Raw genomic sequence first — 14,253 nt, 5'->3', positions numbered from 1 at the left:
CCTCTTGCGTGTGATTTCTGGTTTGGCTTTAAACCAAGTTCTGTAGTTTCTCTGAATTATTTCTCCATTTTGTCCTTGTATGGTTCCAGTTCTGTTGTTGTTAATTAGATCAAGCCAGATTTCCACTGAGACCTCAACTGCAGAGTTATCAGACTATAATCTGTCAAGTCCCTCTGAAACCTCCTTCAAATTGCTTTGGTAAATTTAGTCCCTTGCTTAAAATATGGGCCATGTTTGCATCAAATTCCTTCTTCCCATCAGCGCAAATGTCAACACAAGTATTGCACTTTGTGTGGGTCTTCATTTGCATCAATCTTCCCATGCGTGATTGCAAAGGTTGTTGGGAAGCCGGCACATCAATCCTCTTTTCACACAACCAACCATGAGGCCAATGGTGGCTATGGTGGAATTTTTGAACTTTCACAACATGGTTTAAGAACTTTTATGTATTATTTCTCACTCAAGGTTTAGACAGCATGTGGAGCATCCACACCTAAGCAGCTCAGAATGACTGCACCTGTGAAAAGTTAAATTTTTCTATTTTCGTTATCTGAGCAAATGACAAAGAAATCCCTGATCTAACTTTTCTCTGCCTTTCTAGCAGAGAAGGCAACTTGTGCACAATATTCTGCTATTTCCTTGTCAGACAAAAGGAACAGCTTTAAGTAGAAATGTGTTTCTCCCCCGTATTTATGGTGGCCACTACTAGGTCATTTCTCATGTTCAACTAAACATCTTCCACTAATGTCATCCTTTATGCTTTCAGTTCTTTGCTTTAATTTTTCTGCCATTTCTTCACTTGCAGTAACTTGTGCACAACTTGAAATTTTCCCTGGAAGTACTGCTCCAGACAGGTTCAAAGTACTTCAGCCACTTCTTAAAACTTCATCTTGTGCTACACTAATGGCAGTGTTATCATAGAAGGAAGGCCTGGAACAGGGACTTGAAGATACAATCATGGCTTCCTTTCTAGCATGGCGGTATAAAAAGTGTCTGGCTTGCAGAAACAAATTTGATGTTCCTGTTCTTCCAATTACACACAAATGTTCCATTTGACCATGAAGAATCTGAAGCTGCTGATTTTTCTGCAGTTTGAGATGAGCACGAATCCTTTCATCTCATTACTTAACACCTTGAATTTTACTTAAAACTATAAATCAGTTTTCGTTATTTCACTCCACTGAATCACTTGTTTCCACTTCTTCACCTTTAGGCATAGTGAGTCAGATTAGTGTAGTCATGTATGTTTGGTAATCACTAATCACCCTTTTGCAATACTGACCAGCAGGTTTCACGTTTACTACAGTTAGAATGAGAAACCCCTATGTGGTGAATTCAAACATTGTGAAGACTTCGGGGGGCGGGACCCATAGTGAACTAGCCAGTTTTGTATAGAATCACATTGTCGTATGTCCTACCCACTTTCCCATAGCTTCTAGTTCTAGCAAACTTTGCCCGTCTTACAGCATGCAACTCCCCCTAGTCCCCTTCAACATCCTATCACAGCCAACTCCACCTAGTAGCCATCTCCTATCACCAACAACCCGACTCATTCCTCTTCTCCTGTAGGTTTTTGATAATTCTGTAGCCTTCTTGTCTCCTAACATGCTTAACGGGCACAGTAAGAACCTTGATGTTCTCAACACTCGCCTTTTAACCTTTTAGAATAGCTCCAAGTTTTAATTAACAGAATTAAATGACAGCCTAATGCATCTAGTATTTAAAAACATGTTAAGTTCATACAGGTACTAGACAGTGAGTCCACAAAAAACTTTACTACTACTGGGAAGGGGGTGGGCGGGGAGGACAGAAGAGAATCTTCTGGGTCTTTTCACCCACTTGGGCAGGAGAAGGGGTTCCGCGACTGTTTATTAGCAAATAAACTATTCCATTGCACAGGTCCTCTGCCAGTGCACTGAGGACTGTGAAGTGACTCTGTAAGAGAGCTGCACACATCACTGCTCAGCTGGAAAAAAAAAAGTGTGCTCCAAACGTACCCTTGACCCAGACCTCGTCTTCCAAAGCCTCTTTCCCCAACCCTCCAAAAGTTAAGTCTGACACTTTAACCCCAAGATACCTGGCTGGCAAACCAAAGTGCAGCAGATAAGAGTCTACAATTGGCATGAGGGTCAACCTCTTCCCAGCACTTTTTACAGATGCCATTAGAGTTCAAATTTCTCTTTGTGTACAGCCCCAAGACCATACCTAGCAGTCGGCATCCTGCCCATCCCACACCGGACTCTTTCCAGAGCCAGCCAACACCACTGTATTTGACTGGAAGGGTAACATTCCCCCTCCATGACCTCCACCCCAGGGGAGCAGGAAACTGACTGTCACCCAGTTTCCCCACACAAGTTTCTCCCACCTCTACTGCATTACCAGCACTCCACCACAGCAGGAAGACAGGAGGCTAGGAATGTAAGTAGGCACACATGGCTAGGGAGAGTAATCACACCAGCCATATCCTTTTAAAACACTGCACCATCCATCTCATTCAGATACTATAGAGATGTGCAAAGCAGGGACTTGACTGTGCATACCCAAAAGCACATGCAAAGTTAGCAATACTGGCATTCAGCACACAAAGCGTACCTACCCAAAGGCTGAAAAAAGAAAAACAGGCCCTATGTTTCTAAATCAATGGAATTAGTCGAACGACGGCAACTGCTGACACTGCCAGCATCAGCTCATGCTCCCCCCATGGTAAATCCCAGTGCACAGGAACTACTACATTAAAAGGGTCTTTTCTATTTCTAACTGATTCGATTACCCAGTCCAAAAGTGCCCAAAGCCACAGGGAGGTCTTGCAGCGAAGGCTGCTCTTCATTGTTTCCAATGCGGAGTCACATCAAATGGAGATCAAAAAGGATCAGAAAAGAGAGGAGAGAAAATCATCTGCATTTTAAGTTTTAAGTTACATTCAGCTGCCGGCCATGTTGCACAGCACCCCAATGCAAGAAAGCTTTGGGGAAATTCCCCACTGCAATGAACTTCTGGAATAAAGCCATATTAATCAGCTACTAACCTGGTAAAGGTAAGGTACAGGTCTGAGACCAAGGTCATTAATTCTCAGCCACCCTCTCTCCCCTTGCATAACATAATACCCCAAGCCAGCGTTCCCTCTAGTTTTCCCCACACATGTACAGAATGAATTTCGCTATGCGCACCAATATGGAGGTGGTATGTGACATCACCTCCATATTGGTGCACATAAAATTCATGTGACGAGGGTGGGCTGTGGGGTTCGGAGTGTGGGAGGGAGCTCAGGGTTGGGGTGCGGGGCCGAGGGCTCTGAGGTGGAGCCGGGGATGAGGGGCTCAGGCAGAGGGTTGGATGCAGGCTCTGGCTGGGGATGAGGGGTTTGGGATGCAGGCTTCCCTGGGGCTAGGGCAAGGAGAGAGGATTCCCCCTGCTCTCTCTCCCTGCAGCAGCACCTGGGCTGGGGGGGGAGAGGGGGGGGAGGGCGCCTCTCCCCACCACAGCTGCTCCGGGGCTGGGCCTGAAAGCTAGACACCTCTCCCCTGGCCACAGCAGATCCGAGCCAGGGCTTAATAGACTGCAGCACAGCAACACAGTTTAGAGAGAACTTGGTCCCTAACCCAGCAAGCATTGCTTTAGCACTGCATGCAGGAGTTCTTACCCCATGCGACAGACACTAATCAAAATACAATGAAGTGCTGGGTAGGGAAGCACAGACCCTTTTAGTTTTTATACATTATAACCCTCAACAGCTCAAAGCTGTCTTGGAACTGGCATGCTGCAGACTTCCAACCCCCAGAGCAGCAGCTTGGGAAGGGGCGCGTGCAGGTATCTGTCCACACTAGTCCTCCACAAGCCACCCCATCACAGTGCAAACCATGCAAATTCAGAGGAAACCCCAGCTAGGAGTTCAGAAAAACGCGGCAGTGACGTTTTCTGAAAACACATGGCTCATCCTATAAACATGTTGACATTGAATGTGGCCACAAACCAGCCTCCACAACCATACCTACCAAGCCAGGCCTAGGAAGCCATACGCCCTGCACAGTCTCACTACGGCCACCAGTAGTCCCAGTTCTCCAAAAGGCTTTTCAACCTAGCAGCCATTCTGACACACACACACACACACACCCCTTCCGTGAGCCAAGACTCCCTCGGCAAAGAACCCTGCTAACCGACTTATTCAACAGCCACATTCAGCTCCCATTTGTTCTGACCAGAGACATTCAAACATGCAAACAGCTGTTTTAAATAGGCTCTTGCTGTGGCACATTAACTTGTTACAGACCCTTCTCATCTGCACTCTCCCCCTCGCTTACCTGCTAAGCGGTCATGAGACTATCACTGGCTACCGGATTTTACTTCAATAGCTTCCCCAGATTTACTGTTGAGAATATAGATTCATAGACTTATGGTCAGAAGGGACCATTATGGTCATCTAGTCTGACCTCCTGGACAACGTTGGCCACAGAATCTCACCCACCCACTCCTGGAACAAACCCCTAACCTATGTCTGAGTTACTGAAGTCCTCAAATCGTGGTTTAAAGACTTCAAGGTGCAGAGAATCCTCCAGCAAGTGACCCATGCCCCACGCTGCAGAGGAAGGGGGAAAACCTCCAGGGCCTCTGCCAATCTGCCCTGGAGGAAAATTCCTTCCCGACCCCAAATATGTCGATCAGTTAAATCCTGAGCATGTGGGCAAGACTCACCAGCCAGCACCCAGGAAAGAATTCTCTGTAGTAACTCAGAACGGACCCCAACTAACACCCCATCACAGACCATTGGGCATATTTACCTGATAATAATTAAAGAGCCTAATTTTGGCAATTAATTGATATCCCATCATACCACCCCCTCCATAAACTTATCAAGCTTAGTCTTGAAGCCAGATATATGCTCACCAGGTACAAAGCTCTGCACAGGTTTTCAGCAGAATTTTAACAAACCCTTGGATTCAGAGAACAGGAAGTTGGGACCAAAACAATGATCTGAAGTGAAGCACACAGCAAAAGCAGATGCAAACATGAAGAAGTGGAAGACCACAAATTTGTACAACGCATCCACACCTCTACTTTAGGCCAGGTAACAGCACAGGAGATGTTGGAGTCTTGAAGCTACCAGCATAACAACGAGATGTCCTGGCACATCAACTACAGAAGGTCTCAGCTCTACAGTAACTGCTCAGCCTGACCAGTGGATTCACTGAATATGGTTTTATAGCACACCTTCCATACCCAAGAGAGCCTCAGTTGCATACCAAACTGGGAATTAGATCTGCAGGCAGTGAAACCAACATATATGTGAGCAAACATGGCAACTATTAAGCGCACTCAGCAACTGGCCTCACAGCCTTGGGCATGAAAGAGGGACCCGGCGGGGGGGGGGGGGGGAGAGAGAGAGAGAGAAAATGAGAGTTCCCCATGGCCACAACGGAAGTGTATGCCCGGGCTGGGAATGGATCAGAACCCAAGTATCCTGATTCATTGAGGTCTTGAGGTTAAAAAAAAAAAGAGCACAGAATTGGGAGCCCTTGTTCTCTTCCTAGTTCTCCCAAAGGTTAAACGCATGGCCCTCAGCAAGAAAAATCCGTGCCTCGGTTTACCTGTCAGTAAAATGGGGGTTATACTTATCCCACAGGAATACCGTGAGGCTTAAGTTTGTGTTTGTAAAGCAAACCAAGATCCTCTAGTGTCTGGAGTTAGGCAAATACTAGGTTTATTTTTCCACTAAGGTTCACATCTTTCTAAAGTTGCCCTATTTACAGATGCGGGCGTTATCTGCACCTGGAAATATGGTGGCTGTGCCTTTTAAAAAGATTTTACAGTAAAGTGAACACACCTGATCTGCCCTTATAACAAGTTCCAGTGGACCTGGAGAAGGGAGGTAGACTTGGAACATTTCACAAAAATGATGAATAAAGGCAGTCCCATATTTCAGCTACTCAGCACCAAAACTGCGCCCTGTTTAGGATGTTGTGTGGTGTGCCCCAAGTACAATTTCACATTACTTACTGGAATGCCAAAGGATTAGGTATCATAATAGGGAAAGGGCGACAGAACCCTGCAACCAATACCCTGGTTGCCCATTTACTGTTGCAGACATGTCTGTGCTCAATTCATTTGGGGGGGGAGGGGCACGCTATCAGAAATATTAACGGGTAGGATTTTCAAATGGGTCTAAGGGAGTTAGGTGTCCAATGCAAATCTCAGCCTTAAATGATCACCAGTTTCACAATCTGCACGTATCACAAATGTGATGCCAAAAAAAGTTGGAAAGGTTTAAAGCAAAGATTGATAAGAATCACCTGAATTAATTCCTTCGTACTGGAAATCTAGAGCTTAGCGTCATATCAGGGAGTTCACGACTCCCAGCAACAAGGGGTTACGAATCAGCTCTCACTGAATACACTGCATTCCCCAACCTTCCCTGAAACAAACAGTGCAGAACAGAGCAAAGGTCCAGAATAAAGCTGAAGGGCATCGGCGTGTGGGGGAGGAGAAAAAGCCCTTTAACCTTTCAGGGCAGGAAGTTCCAGTCCCCTTACGCAAAAAGTTACTCAAACCTGAGTTGTGGGATCAGGACTAATGGATAGTTCAGAAGAAATGAAATCAAGGGGAACAGAACTCTTGCTGTGACGTTGGGTCTTTGTTTCAACAAAGCCAACAGCGCTACACAGCTACATGCCGTGACAGAATAAGAGTTGCCCAACACTTTGGAGATCAGCGCATGCTGGATTACCAAGCATTGGCTACTTGGCACAATAGCTGTGACTAACTTTCTTGTGTCTAATGAAAAGTTATCTAGATGAAAACATGCCAACGGCAAAGCAATTTTCTCACTTGTGCCTCGTCTCCCTGGTGGGGGCTGGTTCCAAGTGCTTCTCCCCAAACCTTTGTGGGACGCATCCCCACGGACAGTCGGGGAGGGATAAAAGGGAGCGTAATTGCAGTGTAGGTTTATGCTACTTCTGCCCGCACCGCACCTCTCCTGCCCCAAGTGTGCTTACCCACACATTATTTGATGCCCTTTCCAAACAGGAGTCGGTTGACATTGATGCATGTGACAAGGCACTAAGAGGTGTCTTTTGGAAAGCTTGACTGGCCTTCAAGATCAGCTAGAAAGAGAGCATACACCAGACAGTGAGCTAGAAACTGCAGTAAAAAAAGAAACTAAAATAAAAACACACAAAAAAAAAACACCACTACAGGCTACATCTACACTAGAAAGTGATGTACAGGTTTCCCACCAACAGTGCGCTTGCACCAGGGCAGTTAATAGCGTAAGAGCTGGTGTAGATAGAACTCAGCCATTTTTGGCACTGCCATGAAAACCCTGCAACAGAGGCTGTAAAATATAAAATACAGCAGTTCTTAAAGAGCAGTAAGTGCCTTGATACAATGTTTCTTTAAGCAAGTGCAGCAGTTTTTCACAACTGGGTGCTAGAAACACTTGAACCTTGTCCACAGTAGTGCTTGCATCATTGCTAACACCCATGCAACTGCACAACTGGGGGAAGATTCACACAAAATATTTTAGGAGGAGATTTGTTAAAGGCTACTCCTCAGGTCATATTCCTTTTCTCCAAAAAAAATTACCTAGGAGATAAAGAAAATCTTGATACATCTGAAGTTCATATATTAAGTTTCGTGTATAGCCACCTCTGGAAACACAAAAGCACTACCCTTTTCCTTAGCAGGATATTTTTCCTTTCATCGGTATGCACTCTATTATTATAGGGCTGTCTATGCGAGATAAGCTACTGACTTTGTTTACTTAGACTATAAAAGTGCACGCATAGTAAGTCCTGTACCAAGGGGCTACAATTACCTGGATCTTGTCACAAGACCGCAATAAGGAGAAAAAGAAAAATCACCACCAGTCTTGCCAGAATGGCTGTAAGTTAGGAGACCATTCAGATACAAGTCTTACTGCATTTGACAAACATTACCATTGTGCTAATCTTTAAGAGCCCAACTAAATATTTCCCCTGGCTTCCTTATACCTCTGAGTCACTCCCCAAATGCATAACTAGTCAAAATTCTAGGCAAAGAGATTTTCTGAGCATACAATACTAGAAGAATCTGAGCAAATTCACGGAAACTTCTTCTATGCCCTAATATTTTTACACCAACATTTTTCTGATCCAACCTCTTTCCTAGAAGTCCAAAAAGATTTTATTGTTCAGCCCCAGCACTCACTCCTGCATGGCACATGCCTTAAAAAGCCACCTCAGCAGGTGCACGAGCCCTTCACCTTTGGAGATTCTGCTGTAAATCCTGCTTTACGGTATCCCGCCAGAGCCCGAGTACACGTATCCCTCAAAGCCACTGTACAACATGGGACAATTAAGCAACTGTGTGTGGGAAATACCCAGACCTGGAACTGTAGCGGTGTTGCAAGTCTGGATTAAAATACCATCAGCACAGAACTGTGTCTAGAAGCTTGGATCCTGAGCACAGGCCTTTGCCTAAAGAGCATCTTTCGTCACCTAATTCTGTTATACTGTCTTACAGCATGCACATGAAGGAGTTAAAATGATTTTTCTTACTATTTAAGGCCCCCAAGTCTGCAAAGGCAATTCTTGTGCAGGGAGTCTTGTACCTCTGCAGAGTTCTGCCGATGTCCACAGGTCTCCACAAGGGGTAGGGTGACCAGACAGCAAATGTGAAAAAATGGGGTGGGGGTAATAAGAGCCTATATAAGAAAAAGGCCCAAAAATCAGGACTGTCCCTATAAAATCGGGACATCTGGTCACCCTAACAAGGGCTCACCCAAGCAAACTAGCTTGCAGGGATCAGGTCTAGGATACTTTACACTTCTAGAACTGAAATGCAGCTTTGAAAGCAGTTTAACAGTAAGTTCTTAGTCATTCTGGGTATTTTGAAAAATAACTTTAGGTTGCCTCAAATACTTGAGCTTCAGAATGCCACCATTAAACGTGCAAAAAATCAATTTTCTTGGAATACCTTTAAAGACTGTTCTAATATGCAGCCTAAAACTACCTAACCCACATGTATCTGTGAAACGAGCATACAAGCTTTGTAAAATTTCCAGGAGCTTTTGGTGAGTGTAAGAAACCCTCTACCACAAGTTGTTAAATAACTTTTCTAGCTGCGACTGAAACCTACAAATGCTAGGAAATATATTCAAGATGGAGCCCATCAGGGAGCTCTCTGCCATGAGTCTGTCCATTTGGGTAGTTTATGACAAACAAACAAACACGAAAGCTTATGCTCAAATAAATGTGTTAGTCTCTAAGGTGCCACAAGTGCTCCTGTTCTTTTTATGACAACCATGTTTGTAAAATAAACACCTTTTCTCTCCTGTTAGTTAATAGGCAGCAAAAGAAACAATGCCCCAAGAGCAAAAGAGCGGAATAATATTGACAAGGCCTGTTCTGTGTGAACTATAGGCAAGGCTGCCAACCTCCAGAAAATGCCCCACTAGTCAATTTCACTGTTTAACACCTTAAGGAATACTCTGATTCTGAGTGGAACAGAATTCAGGTTGTTACAACTAATTTCCGCCACAAGAAGAAGTTGTGGAGGTTTTCTCCCCCCCCCCTCCAAAAAACCCAGTAGTGTGGCAATTCAAGTGCTTAACACTGGTCGTATCTTTCTTGAAGCACATGTTCTCTTCCCCCCCCCCCCCGCAAGAAAAAAATAGTTTTCCCACCCTGATAACAGGACCAATACCAAAACATGCTGTCTTTTGTCCTTTAAAACCTGAAATATTAATGCATAAGAGATGAAGGCAAGTCAAAAAAAAGACATTTATTGCAGATCTTGGGTATACTTTCAACCCATTCTCACCAGAAGTACTGTATGTAGTTGTATAGCTTTAGAGTTTAGGATAAATAATGTAATTCACAAAGCTCTACATAGATGATATGCACAAAAATTCATATATGAAGTCTTATGTTCTGCTTACATCACAACCCGCTGGATCAGCCTCCTGAATCACAAAATGTTTGCACTGCAAATTTGAAAACGCTGCAAGTGCTAAACTCTAGAGAATGGCTATTACAGAATATAGCCCAACAAGGCAGCATTATGAATCCTCACCGTTGCATGAAGGTGTAAGATCAGCTTTAGGTCATACAACAAGAAGTAAACTGAGGCAGCAAAACAGTCAGAATTTTGTTAAGACAAGTCATTCTTATACCATTCCATGGTTTCACAGACTAAAGCAGTTTGCCTCCACGGAGATTTTTGTTGTGGACTATTAAGTTATCTCCTATATGCTTTGCCCCACTAAAAAAAGTATTCCAAGCAGATACTGCAGAGCTGTCCATCTTCCAAAGATCAATAACTATGATGATTCATCATGTTAGATGGTACCAACTTTTGCAAAATGATGGTACACGCACTGATGAGAAATCAGATGTCATAGCTGGGAATGCAATTTAAAGTTTGCAAGGGAAGGCTGAAAAATTAAAAAGCCCTCATAAATGAGATATCCATTTAAAATTCTCAGTATTTTCTCCTGGTATGGGTTCCCTTCATGCTAAAACAGTTTGTTTCTCCTGATGGAGGTAATATCTATTACAACGTGCAAGAAAATGCGAAGTGTTCAGCATTTCCAATCTTGGCCTAAAAAGAACGGTGGGAGGAAGAATGCACAATTTAAAAGGCAGTTGTTACTAAACTACAACTGAACCACACACACCTCAGTAACTTTTGGGGGAAGAGGGGCTGAAGTTACACCACAGAATCAGCATTGCAACATGCACGATTACCAGAAAGCTACTCGGAATGTCCTTTGGGCCAAGGATTTATTCCAAAAGGGGCCGGGGGGGAGGGGTTGTTTGTCCAGCATATTCACCCTCCCTTTCCCATCCTCCACACAGATTCAATGCAGGGAAGAGAGGGTTACGCACTCCAGCTTATTTCCAGCTCTGGAACTGCACAGAAATGAAGGACTGAGGCCTACATGTCACTGTGCCAGCAAAGCAAGGGAGACAGGAGTCAAGGGCCCAGCCGCATTAAGCTACAGAGGAACACGCACACGTGGGGAGGAGGGAGAGAACTACCTTTCGCATACACGCAGGGCCGCTGTGAGAACGGAGAACACGTGGGGGGTTAAGGGGAATCCCCCTCCAAAAAAAGGTGTAGCGTGCTCCGATCAATGGTGCACTGGATCAGACACACGAGAGGCAGGGTAGGGAATGGGGGATGGGCCAGGGCTGGCAGGTCCCCTCCCCCTCGCGCCCCCTCCAGCACAGCTTGTCTGTCACCCTCTAAGGCTTTGCAGATTCTTGCTGGGGCGCAAATCGGCGGGAGAGGGGGCGATTCGTGCCGGGAAAGGGGGAGAAGGAGAAGGCCCCGCGGTGAGCCGGAGGGGGGGGGGGAGAAAATCACATGCTCGCAGCAGAAGAAACCACGTTGTCTTTACTGCTGCAGTGGAATGCCGGGAAGGGGAGGAAGCTCCGAGCGCAGCCGCCCAGCCCCACACACGCTGCCCAGATCGAAGGCTCAGTCCTCCGCCGTGGAACGTTCGCACCGCGGCCTGGAACGTTGCAACACCGCTGTGGAACCTTCGGCCTGAAAGCCGCCCCCCCCCCCCCGGCCCCAAAGCCGCATGGCCGAGCCGCTCCGCCGGGGCTGGGCTCCGCTCCCCCTCCCCCGCGCACACATGCTCTCCGCCCTCATGGCTCCCTCAGGCTGCAAGAAGCCTCCCCTTTCCCAGCGAGCCGGGGCTGCTACAGAAATCCTAAATCCACGTTCCCCAGATCACCCCCCCACCACCACCACCCCCGCTTCTCCTCCACACGTGCGCCCGGCTGGGATTAAGGCTGAGAGCGGCGGCGTGCGCTCGGCTCCCCCTCCACTCGCCAGGGCCACATGACACGTTCAGTTCTCCCCACGCCGGGTTACCTCCAGCGAGTCCCCGTATTCTTGGCACCCTGGCAAACTTTGGCACTCGAAGCCAGACAGCTGGCGACGGAATCGGGGGGGGGGTCAGTCCTTTTCTGGTCCAGGCCAAATAGACTCATTCAACATTTACAATATGGGAAATAAGGCAACGCTGAACTGGGGGGGGGGGAGGGGTGATCTATTCCGAACAAACCTCCCCCCGTCCACACACAGACGAAGGGCCCCATCTCAGTATATGTATTATGTCCCTGGAAGGGGGGGGGGAGGCCTTTCATAAAAAAGGCAGGTCCTGTGAGCCCCGGGCGAGCGCGTGTGAGAGCGAGGCCTTGCGATCACGCTTCCCTCCGGCCGCCCGCAGCCCCACGCACCCCACCCTGGCGTACTCCCCCGGCGAGCGCACGGGGGCTGGTCGGGGACAGGACCCCGAGGCGGGGGGTAGATCCAACAGCGACGGAGCCAACTGGGGTGGGGTCGGAGAACAAAAACCCCCGAGTCACTGTACTGCAGAGCAGCGATCCCCCCCCCCACCGCACCGCACCCCGCCCCGGCTCGGGGTCCCCACCCCGCACCCTCACCCCCGCACCCACCTGGGGGGGACTGTCCGTTGACTGTGACCACGGCCACCGGGGCGTTTTTAGTCCAAGGGTTCACCTTGGGCGGGGGGGCCTCGATGAATTCCTTGCGCCCGCCCCCTCCCTGCTCGCCGCCTTCCTCGCCGCCGCTGCTGCCCCCCGCCTCGCCCGGCTGCCGGTTCTCGCCCCCGCCGCGCTGCTGCAGCAGGTTCTCCTTCTCCTGGTTGTTGCTCTCCTCCTTCTGCTGCTTGATGCTGGGCGGCCTGGGCGCCGCGCTCCGCCGGGGCTGCTCCCCCGCCGCCACGCCGCCCCCCTTGGGGCAGCTGTCCGGGGCGCCCCCGCGGCCCTCCTCCCCTTGGGGCATGGGGGGCTCGCCCTTCTCCCGGGCCCCTTCCTGGGGCTTCTTGATGAGCAGCCCGTGCTCCTCGGCGGGCAGCAGGGGGTTGCCGGGCAGGAGAGCCTCCACCTGGGTCGCCATCTGCGCCCCGGGCCGGCCGCCGCGTCCCCCCGGCTCCTGCTCCAGGCGCTCCCCCCGCCGGGCGGGGCCCTGCTCCGCCGCACGCAGCCCGGAGCGAGTGGGGGGGGGGCTCCCTGCACCAGCTCCCCCTCCCGCGGCGCCCCTCCAGCTGCAGCAATATGGAGAAGCACGGAGACCACGCGACTGGCACGGGAGCGCGCACCCCCCCCTCGCGGCCTGCCTGCCGCCGCGCGCGCGCACGTACCAGCGCCCGCTCCGCCTCGGCGGGTGGGGGCGCGCACGCGCCTGATGCAATTCGCGGCGGCCGGAGGAGCGCCTTAAAGGGGCAGCGCCTGCGGGACGGGGCGGAGCCCGGGGGTGCGGGGCAGCCTCCGTCTCCAGCCTGGGCCGGCAGCGGCAGCGGCAGCAGCAGCAGCAGCACCCTGGCCTGGGCCCTTGCTCGCCTCCTGTCCCCCCAGCTCCCCTCTGGGCAGCCCCCCAGGATCTCCCCCTTGGAGATTTTATAGGGACAGTCCCGATTTTGGGGTCTTTTTCTTATATAGGCTCCTATTCCCCCCTTCTCCCGTCCCTGTCCCGATTTTTGCTGGTCACCCTCCCACCCCACCCCCTGAAAGCTCCTGACCCCTGCACTCCCCCACCCCTAGCTGTCTCCCTATCCCCAGCACGCCCCTTTGTATGGCTCCTAGGGAAACTTTTAGGGGCAGGAAGGGGATCTGAAGAGCTTGTCGTCCTGCTTTAGTATTCTCCCTTGTATACAGGTACATACATTTCAGGAGGTTATGCTAATTATTAACTAATCTTCAGTATTTCCCATACCAGACGTTTCAAACCACTGTATAATTTAACTGTTATTGGTGGTTGTCACCCTTATCCTCCCAGACTAACATTTCCATCAGATTTAATGCAGTTCACAGAGGAGGGAGGAAAAAAGTAGGACTTAACAACCCTAAGAAATGGGCTGGTGTGGGGGGCTGTTTCATTTTTATTGCCACAGCTGACAAGACCTGTCTAATGCCGCAGTGATTCTCAGTAAAGGCATCCTATAATCACGACAAGCCTCATGTGATCCCATATTCTATATTTAATAGATAAGGCAATGCTTTACTTCTCTACAGCACTACCTTTCATCTAGAAGAACTGGTATTTAATGTATCATAGAAGCTGCGCTCACAGAGTCGAGACACCCCTAGGAATATTGAAAGCACGACAAGTTGCAGCAACAATTTAGCTTCAAGGTAGTGGTGCATGGAAAGAAGGGAAAAGAGGAATTTTAAAGTTAGTGGTTAGGAAGAAAGGGGGAAATGAAAGAAAAGTAATGAAACAAAAATAGGAAAGAAAAAACATTAG

At 48.6% G+C, this 14,253-nt stretch overlaps 1 protein-coding gene across 3 annotated transcripts in view; it reads right to left on the bottom strand.

Moving 5' to 3' along the window:
* LARP1 (La ribonucleoprotein 1, translational regulator) overlaps positions 1-13,029 on the bottom strand; it is a 71,661-nt gene extending 58,632 nt beyond the window's left edge. For 2 of the 3 annotated variants that reach the window (XM_045028370.1, XM_045028371.1), the window contains exon 1: positions 12,444-13,029. In XM_045028370.1, the coding sequence (XP_044884305.1) occupies positions 12,444-12,906 (463 nt within the window). In that variant the 5' untranslated portion in view covers positions 12,907-13,029. Of the gene's footprint in view, positions 1-10,804; positions 11,480-12,443 lie in introns of those variants that run through there. The other variant, XM_045028372.1, reaches the window with a different exon arrangement.
* Positions 13,030-14,253: the final 1,224 nt, after the last annotated feature.

Source organism: Mauremys mutica, chromosome 8 (assembly GCF_020497125.1).
Source record: "Mauremys mutica isolate MM-2020 ecotype Southern chromosome 8, ASM2049712v1, whole genome shotgun sequence".
Lineage (NCBI taxonomy): Eukaryota > Metazoa > Chordata > Testudines > Geoemydidae > Mauremys > Mauremys mutica.
This window is presented reverse-complemented; position numbering and strand designations above follow the sequence as displayed.